The sequence below is a fragment of the Trypanosoma conorhini genome (genome assembly GCF_003719485.1).
Source record: "Trypanosoma conorhini strain 025E chromosome Unknown Tco_14.4_contig_00704, whole genome shotgun sequence".
NCBI lineage: Eukaryota > Euglenozoa > Kinetoplastea > Trypanosomatida > Trypanosomatidae > Trypanosoma > Trypanosoma conorhini.
This window is the reverse complement of record NW_021704796.1, coordinates 1-8751: the sequence shown is the minus strand read 5'-3', so window position 1 is coordinate 8751 and position 8751 is coordinate 1. Positions and strand designations below refer to the sequence as shown.

The window sequence follows — 8751 nt, the reverse complement described above, 5'->3', positions numbered from 1 at the left end:
GTGGATCGAAAGAAAACTAGTTTCTTTTTTTTTGCTTCTGTTTTTACCGCGTCTTCTGTCGTACTTTCCACCACTCAGCTACAAGCCGCCTGGAGGGAGGAGTAAGCGTTGATTCAACACAGTATGTGTTCGGGAATTGTGGAGGGGAGTGAGAAGTGAGGGGGCGAGTGAGTGCGCGTGAGTGTGCTTAAGTAGTAGACGCGTATATCTGCTTGAAAAGCCGGAGGGGGGTTACAGCCCCGTGGACTGTTGTTTGCTTTGAATGGCTATTTTCCCTTCTCTTCCCTTATTTCCTCTCTCTCCTTCCCTCCCCCTCTCCTCTTGCGTTTGGCTCACATTGAAAGAGGAGGAAAGGCGTCGCGTCAGGCCCAGCCAGCGAAGACGGCAGAAAAAAGGAAAACAAAAGAAAAAAACAGAGAGGCACTAACCACAGACTGAGCGGGGACTGGGGTGATTGGGGAGGAGCCATGTCTATTCTCAAGGGAAAAGAGGTGGAGGTCACGCAGGACGACCAACGCCGCATCTGCCTTTTTGCGCGGCTGCATCGTCGGCGCCGTGAGCTGGTGGCCGGCATCGCTAGGCGCAAGGAGGAGATGGTGCGGCTCAGCGACGCCGCGGACGAACTGATGATCACCGACAACGCCATGTACCTCTTTGGCGAGACCTTCATGGAGACGGAGAACGACGAGGCGGAGCAGTGGCTGGAAAAGGACCAGCAGCGGCTGCAGACGGAGCAGGCGGAGGCGGAGACGGAGCTGAAGTCCGTCCAGGTAGCGTTGGGCGAATTAAAGGCATCCCTTTATGCCTCCCTTGGCAACCAGGTTTACTTGGAGGATGAATAACAACTGAAATGCAACGAGAAACGAAAAAAAAACCACACCCAGAGAGAGAGAGCAAGAGCAAGAGGGACTAGATCAAGGAAGGCAGCGCACTTGGCTCCGCAGGAGTGCCTTGCGCAGGAGGAAAAAAGAAAACAACAACAACAGTCAAACAAAACAGAAGGAAAGAGGAGCGGATATCGTGGGCCCCTTCTCCTTTCTTCTGGTGCCGTCTTTCTCCCACCCCCTGTGTGTGTGCGTAGCTGCGGCCTATTTTGGGCTGCTCTTTTTTTTTTTTTGTGGTTGCCAACTAATCAATTTTCTTAAGCGCGAGTGGGCTTCCCCCAATGCCCCCTGTGAGTCATATTCTTTGTTTTCTTTTGGCTGCTGTTGTTTTCATTTTGTTTATTTTTTGCCGCCTCCCTTGGCGTGAGTGATTTGGCGAAGTGGGAACATCGCTGGTCTCCGCGAGGCGTGTTAGTGCCGTCACGATGGAGCGTCCGCCCGGCCCGATGCATGAGTTGATTCGCCGCGCCGACGACGAAATACGCAAACATTCGAATTACTATGCAGCTTTGCGCCTTCTCACGGAAGGTCTACAATTCTGTGAGAAGGACGTCGACGAGAGTGGGCCGCAGCGACGGAACGCGTGGAGGTTCGCTCTGGATCAACCTGACCTTGTGCCAGGGGGTCACGGCCACAGCAACGACGTCATCGCGGGCGACACCTCTGCTGGGTCCTTTGCCGAGTCCACGGCCTCCAGTAGGAGCACTATGCTGTCGGTGGCAGAGGGCGGCAAGGTTGTGCGGTTAGCACCACAGCCGCGGGCAATTTTTAATCGTACTCAGAAGCTTCGAATGCTGCTCCTGCGTGCAGACGCGTACTCGCTGCTAAGGCAGCACGATAAAGCCATAGAAGATGCACAAGCCGCCGCTCAAATTTCTCACGAACGTTGTCCAGAAGCCTACTTTGTGATGGGGCGGGAGTACCTGCGTCTTTTTCACCTCGGCGCTTCGCTGGCTGCCTTTGACAAGGCGGAATACCTTCTTTCCTCGTTGCCATTCTCACATGGAAACTCGTACGTGGAGGAGGTTACCGACGAAAACTTCTGGGCCCAGCGCGGATACCACATGAAGGATGTTGAACGCTTAAAGCTGAATCGCCGTGCGATGGAGCAGGAAGAGCAAAAAGCGCATAGTGCACTGTTGCACGAAGAGGAAAACAATGGTATGGCTGCAGTATCTGCGTCGCAACGCGCCTTAGTTACTTCCACGTCTGCTGAAGGCGCAAACCCTCTTCTTACTCAGTTGGTCTATTGGAGACAACTGGCTAAAGAGGCACGAGCGCTGCATAGCATGAATACTTCGCATATACTGCCGAATGGATTCCTGCAAACGGCACTGCAGTTTTTACAGCATCAAATGAGTTCGGTTCGATGGGGTGCCGCGGTATGCATAGAAAATACGAGCTCTCGAAAGCTACGGCTGATAGGCTGCGCCTCCCCTGATGCGGCCTTTAGAAATGGTATGCAGTTTCCAGAGACCATCCCTCCTGGACACTGTGGGGTCGCGCTCCTTCAGCCGCGAGGAGGTTGGGGGGGTTTTGTGTGCTCCGTCTGCTACGAGGTGGCGGACAACGGTGTGTGTTGCTTTTTCTGCTTTGAAACCTCCTTTACGGGGTCAAAGAATTGTGGCGTGCAAGTTGCCTTGGAGCGGCGTTCTCCAGCGCCCGGCGTTGGCCTGAGAGAACCCAACAGCAGCGCAGCCGGCACCTCGCCCCTGGCCACCCCGGTGAGGGAGTTCGTTGGGTTCGGCGTGCCAAACCGCGACGATTGGCTCCGGACGGAGGTCGCGCCACTACCCTCTGGCCGCCAGCTGAAGCTGTCGGGTGAAACGCGTAGCGACAGTCGCGTGTTGATGTTTACTGCGACCGAAATTCTCGCCGTTCGCCTGCGGTCCGTGGAGCTTCTCCCTGCCCTGGAGTTCGCGGGCCCTAGCGTGCTAAAGAAGATGAGCGTTGTCAACCAGCGGTACCGCGAGTTAATCAACAACCTTCCGCCACCCATGTTTTTCGGAACCGGTCGCTGCTACTACCCCGACTACTGTCTCTGGAGCGATCGCACCAGTTCACCCTGGATTGTGCATGACAAGGAGCCGGTGAATTGGACCTGCCTCTTTGACGGGCGAGAGCAGAACCGTGAACTGTTTCAGGTCACCGACGCCGCCGATCCGAAGAACATCATTTTATATTTTTCGGGCGAGAGCTGCGGCTCCGTTGAAACATTGGTGTTCTACGGCGATCGACGCACCCTCATTGCACAGATAAAAGGGAGTTGGGTCCCATTCAGTAGCACGCTCTACCTGTGCACGGCGTCGGGTCGCAAGTTTGCCTCCTGCTTTCTTGACCGAAATTCTGAATTAACGCTGGCCTGGGATGGCGCCAGCAAAAAAAATAAGTCGGAGGATGTAGAGTACGTGATGCATCGAATAGACCCTGTGCGACGCACGGGCGCTGGCGCGAGAATGGGTACGGTGTCGAACCTTTCCACCGTAAATGGGTTTACCGGTACGGAGGCAAAGGACGTTGTGGTAATCTCTTCGGCGAGTGGCGTCTTCGAGGCGGTCCCGTCCTTCCAAATGCCTAGAAGCAGTCGGAACTATTCAGTTGAGACGTATGCCGTGTGGCGCTCGCAGCGGAGAAGCGGGGGCAGTCTTGGGAGCAGCGTTCCCAGGCAGACGAACAATGGAATGGAGCTGGCGGCGGAAGTCAGGATTAACGTCCCCTCCACGCAGTCAGTTGCCAAGGGGGGCGTCGTTGCTGAAATTTCGTTGTGTCCGGGCGCGGATGCGTTGCTGGTTACGCTGATGACGTATTGTCGATCCCAATGGGATGGGTGAGGAAGCCAAAAACACGAAGAAGAAGGCCGAGAAGAAACTGAGAAGGAAAAAAAAACGACGACAGAAGGATGAGGGAAGCAAAATAACAACAGCGTAAGAAGAGCAACCGAGATTACCGGCCGCAGGTGTAGTAAGAATAGGTGTAGTGCAAAATGTGACGTGTATCGTAGTGTAGTTATCTTCGGGGTCGTTGTTGTTGTTGTTTTGGCGGCTGCGTGAGTCTGCAATTGGACAGGGGCAGGGAGGGAGGAATGACGCGGTGGAAGCGGAGCGCTTCGGGGCTGCTCTCTTTCTTCTTCAGCTCCCATTGCCCCCACACTCACTCCCCCCATCCTTTTCTTTTTATTTGCTTTTTTTTTTTGCGTTTTTGATTTGCTGGTTGCATTTACAGTTGCCGCGTGGGTGCGTGTGGCTGGGGAGGACGACGAGGCGCTGCCTTCTCTCTCACTCTCTTCCCAGCACGAAGTGTACTTCTTTATTTGTGCAGGAGGAGGGAAAGCATTTATATGTATAAAACGTTCATCGGGAAGTGATTTTTTTTTTGTGTCTTGTCTTTTTTTCTTTTGGTGTCGTAGTCGTTTCCAATTTCTTTGTTTTTGTGCGCCGAAAACTTTCGACGCTTTTTTCGTCTTGTTTTTGTTGTTGTCTTCTGCGGCAGGCGTTTCCGCGACGACGCATTGGGCAGCAGCCAGCGCTGGGCCTGCATTCTCTTCCTTTTCTCTCTCCCTCTCCCGGCCCGCACGTTTGGTTTGATGTCCCGCTCTCCCACGTTTTTGTTGCTGCGTTTCTCCCTCCTGCATGCCCCAGCGGCGGCGGGGATGGCCCTTCCCCCCGCCCGGTGCGACAGGCACAGCCTCATGCGCGGCGGCACGGCGTAAATGAGTTCCCCGGTGGGTCTTTTCACCGTTGTTGCTCTCTCCAGACACACACAAACCAGTTATTCCGGCTCTTGCCAATTCGGCAGCGTGGGAGAGCTGTCTGCTACTTGGGCTTCTGCTCCTCAAGCGAAAGCGGTGATTGCGAAAGTCGCGGCGGCGGACAACAAGGCACCGCCACCCACACCAAAACCTCCAGGCGGCGAAGAGGCCTCCGAACTTGCGGGTCGAAGGCCCCCTGGATGCCGTTGGAGAGCCGCGGCAACGGGTTGGACCTGTTTACCAGGCAATACAGAAGGCGAAGGAAAAACAGAAGGCTCCGCCACCAGCCCAAACACGACGCTGCAGATGCGGCTGAGTCGGGCACCACAGCGCGACGTGTTGTGCGAGAATTTGGGTTGCATCCCCAAAAACCTGTAGAACCAGCCGTGAGGCGGGGAGCCTTGGCAAAGATGTCCAACAGCGATACGCACAGAGCGGCAAGGCGTGTCGCCGTTGACGAGTGCCGCGTGGGGCTGCGTGGTGTCCGGCGACACTCCCACGGGGGGGGGGATGAGTTCGCGCGATCTGGGAGCAAACGACGTGGGCGCTGCGTGGGGACGCGGGAGGGGCGGGGTGGGAGCCGCCGGCACGTCCATTTTGTCCGATTGTGTGTGTGTGTGTGGCGGGAGGGAAGTGGCCCTTGGGCCTCGCTGCGGTGTGCCGTTTGCCGCTGCGGGCTCTCGTGAAGGCAGATGCGGAGGAAAGTACACAAAGCCCTCTTCTGCCGTTGCTGCTTCTTTTTCCCTTAACGGGCCGGCAGTGCCTCGACCATTTCCTTCTTCCTCTGTTTCTGCGTGTGTGTTGGTTGAATGCACCCACTCCGAGGGCTGTTGAAGTGTGTGTATTTGTGCCTCTCTCACCTTTTTTCCTCCTCTTTCTCTCTATTTCTGCTCCTCGCTAGACTCTCCGTGCGTGTGTCTGTGTCTGTGTGTGCTGCGGTGGGAGGAGTGGCGATGGCTGGCCGTGCGCTGTTGGTGTGCGCCCTCTGCGCGCTGTGCTGCGCCGCCGGCGGGGGCCGGGCGTGGGAACAATTCTGCACGGAGAACAACTGGGATTATTATAAGGCGTATTTCCCCAATAAAAGTGAAGAAGAGCTTTTGGATAAGTACTGTAACCATAGCCAGGCTTTTGTGGCGGAAATGAAAAAAAAACTCACTGCAACTGCGGGCAGTACCGGCACCGGTGGGCAGGCGGGTGCAGGTGACGGTGTTTCCACGGCTGTCGGTGAAAAAGGGCAGGCTGGCGGAATTACCAGCGGTACTGTGGGAGGAAAAGTGGCATCGGCACCGATCCCTGGCAATACCGCTGGTGAAGTGACGAGCAGCAGCAGCGCAGCAGGAAAGTCACCTGCGCCTGCACAAACCGAGACGCAAGGCGAAGGCGAACAGGCGACAGAGGTGACTGAAGGAACGAGGGAAAACGAACAGCGTGAGAAATCGGGCATTGCTTCGCCGCAGGAAGAAAAGGGGGAATCTGAAGATGAAGGCAAAGGGGCCGTGGACGCTGCAGATGCCACGCAGAAAGCAGCAGCTGCAACTCAGGCAGAGGCCACTTCACCGTCTCCCTCCACGCCCAGTGACGGCGCTGCCGCTGCCAGCGGCCGTGCTGGGGAGCAGACGGTGGGGGATGCCGGGAACACCCCATCGCCTGTGGGCGCGGAGCAACAAGACGAGGGACACCAACGTGGCAATGCCCCTGGTGCACCGCCAAGCAGTGCGAAGGGAACAGCACCGCCGGCCTCCAATGCCACTAGTAATGCAACGAAGCCGGCGCCCAGCGACAGTGACGGCAGCAGCACCGCGGCCTCGCATTCCGCCTCCCCCCTTGCGCTGCTTCTTCTGCTTGCGTGTGCGGCTGCCGCTGCGATGCTGGCCGCGTGAGGGACTGAGTGCGGGGTGCGGGGGAGGGCCGTGCATGCACACAGCTCGTCCTTCTTCCTCTATTTCTGTGTGTCCCCCTGCACGGACTCTCTCGCCCTCGCCGCACCCCATGAGGCAGACACGTAATGTGCTCATAACTATACACACAACTCCACTCATGCAGGCTCGTCGGTTTTTTTTCTTTTGCACCTGACGACCCGCTGCCGTCCTGCTTGGCCGCATGGGTACAGCACCGTAACTGTTTTTATCCTTTTTATTGTTTGTTTGTTTCCATTGCTTTGAGTGGGCGACCTCCTCCTCCTCTCTCTTCCTGGACTGGACTGGGCTGTGCGGGAACAGAGAGTGAATGAGTGTGTGCTGGTCGTCCCATTTGTTACTGCGCGTCCCCACTGCTCGGTGGACGCGCCCCCACGCTTCGGCTTCACTTCACGGGGTTTTGTTTTGCTTTTTGGAATTTCTCTGCTTGCGTTTGTGTTTGTGTGGTTTGGGTGCCCGCAGTCGTTCCACAGCCCGTGTGTGTCACAACGTGCGGGCCCGCCCCTCCTCCTCTCTCTCTTGTTGTGTGGCTGCGTGGGGTCGCGTATCTGTTTTTTGTCTCTCCCCCTCATTCTCCTTTTGGCTGGTGGTTGGTGCTCAGCTGCAGCTCACGCCAAGAACAACTACAACGAAGGAAAACAAAATAAGGGCGGCAATGCCCGAAAAGCGAACGCGGGCGCGTGCTGGTAAGAAGAGGGAACGTCTCGCCACTCATGCGCTGCGGGGACGGCGGCGGGGGGAGAGCGGGGCCTGATGGCAACGCGAATCCGTAGCGCGACGCAGCGGCCAAAATGGGCCCTTGAGAGTACGCTGGAGGAAGCGCTGATGGAGGGGGAAGACCCGGTCAGTGAGATGCTGCCGAACGACTTCCTTCGGGAGTACGTTGGCGACAATAGCGCCGTGGACGACGACGACGACGATGTTCCGATGGGGGTGTTTGCGCGGAGCCCAGGCGAGCGCGTCACGGACACGGAGCTCCGCGAGAGCATTGCCAACTTGCCGGCGTGCCAGGCGTGCGCTCTCCGTGAAGAGTTGCGCAGGCTTGTGAAGAAAGCGGCGGCCACGCCCCGAGACCTGAGGGGTGTTTCCTCGTGGCTGTATGGCGTCTCTAGAACGGCGTCGAAAAAACTCAGAGCAGCCCTTGAGGTGGCGGAGGCAGAAGCGGCAGGTCGGGAAGAAAACGAAGGGGCAAAGCAGAAAAAGAAAAGGGTGAGACTACCGATTCCGGAGGGTTTCTACGACTCGGTGCTCAGCGCGAGGTGGAGTCACGTCTTGGGGTTTCCCGAGGGCGAAGGGGAGGATGAAGCGGAGATGCGAATGGAGGTGAAGGCGCCAGCAAAGTAGTGGGAGGACAAGATGCTTACGGTGCTTTTGGGCTGGATAGTGGCGGGGCGGACCGGTTGCGCCCATCGCGCCCCACGCTGATGGTACTCACCTCCAAGCAGGGCTGGCCGCACTCGCTGCGGGAGGGAACAGTCACCATCGACTGCTACGTTAACTTCGAGGTGGGGCGGGTGTGGCGCATCGTACAATAATGGCATGCACGATGTGTGTTCCGCGCTGAAGATCACGGGCTGCCTGACGTGGAGCCACACTTCCTGCTTGGGACGCACGGGCTCGGGCGGTGGGCGGATGCCGGCCCCTACCTCCTCTACCGTCTGCTGCACTACAAACACCACCCAATTCGCTATGTTGTCTACTGTCTTGGAGGCGAGTTGGCGTACGTGTTTGACAGGGAAGAGAAGACGGTGGCAAAATGCGACGCCGCGGAGGAGGTCAAGTAAAAGCTGTGGATCGTTTGACTCGAGACCCTGAAGAGAGAGGGTTTGTTATCTACGACGCGGCGGAAAAGAGAGGTGCTCGCCCGGGGCTGCGGCCGCCAACGGGACGACGGGCAAGGCACTGCGTATTGCGGGTGGACCCGGCGTCGCGTCCCCTGGCAAAAAGGGCTTAGCAATGTGGGCGCCGCAGGAGCTGTCAAGCCGAGAGGGTGGACGCAACGTGCGGGTAGTTGCGCGGGAGCGGCGACCGAAAATGCTCGGCTCTTGGGCGCCTTCCTTTTTGCTGCTTTGTGAGTTCCCGAGGGCGGGGGAGAATTTGGTTGGGCTGCGGTTTGCTGCGGCGGATGCGCGGCACAACAGTCCCGCCAGCGCAGCGCAGCAGCGGCCCAGTGAGTAAGGACGAGGTATATTTTAAACTGTTT

The 8751-nt window shown here is 57.4% G+C and overlaps 5 protein-coding genes across 5 annotated transcripts, besides 4 other annotated features; 4 read left to right on the top strand and 1 right to left on the bottom strand.

Moving 5' to 3' along the window:
• Nucleotides 1–271: 271 nt before the first annotated feature.
• Nucleotides 272–320: a sequence feature (G-rich).
• A 147-nt stretch (nt 321–467) lies between these two features.
• On the top strand, nt 468–842 carry Tco025E_08133 (putative prefoldin; the record flags this gene model as incomplete). The annotated part of the gene is made up of 1 exon (XM_029374989.1): nt 468–842. One exon carries the CDS (start codon nt 468–470, stop codon nt 840–842), a length of 375 nt encoding a protein of 124 aa, XP_029224891.1.
• A 467-nt stretch (nt 843–1309) lies between these two features.
• On the top strand, nt 1310–3715 carry Tco025E_08132 (putative pumilio-repeat, RNA-binding protein; the record flags this gene model as incomplete). The annotated part of the gene is made up of 1 exon (XM_029374988.1): nt 1310–3715. One exon carries the CDS (start codon nt 1310–1312, stop codon nt 3713–3715), a length of 2406 nt encoding a protein of 801 aa, XP_029224890.1.
• Nucleotides 3716–4049: 334 nt separating this feature from the next.
• Nucleotides 4050–4084: a sequence feature (A-rich).
• Nucleotides 4085–4248: 164 nt separating this feature from the next.
• Nucleotides 4249–4280: a sequence feature (A-rich).
• A 435-nt stretch (nt 4281–4715) lies between these two features.
• Nucleotides 4716–5228, bottom strand: Tco025E_08131 (uncharacterized protein; the record flags this gene model as incomplete). Its single annotated transcript, XM_029374987.1, has 1 exon — nt 4716–5228. One exon carries the CDS (start codon nt 5226–5228, stop codon nt 4716–4718), a length of 513 nt encoding a protein of 170 aa, XP_029224889.1.
• A 312-nt stretch (nt 5229–5540) lies between these two features.
• Nucleotides 5541–5565: a microsatellite.
• A 20-nt stretch (nt 5566–5585) lies between these two features.
• Tco025E_08130 (uncharacterized protein) lies at nt 5586–6512 on the top strand (the record flags this gene model as incomplete). Its single annotated transcript, XM_029374986.1, has 1 exon — nt 5586–6512. One exon carries the CDS (start codon nt 5586–5588, stop codon nt 6510–6512), a length of 927 nt encoding a protein of 308 aa, XP_029224888.1.
• A 789-nt stretch (nt 6513–7301) lies between these two features.
• Nucleotides 7302–7892, top strand: Tco025E_08129 (uncharacterized protein; the record flags this gene model as incomplete). Its single annotated transcript, XM_029374985.1, has 1 exon — nt 7302–7892. The coding sequence occupies one exon, from the start codon at nt 7302–7304 to the stop codon at nt 7890–7892; it is 591 nt and encodes a 196-aa protein (XP_029224887.1).
• Between the last annotated feature and the right edge of the window lie 859 nt (nt 7893–8751).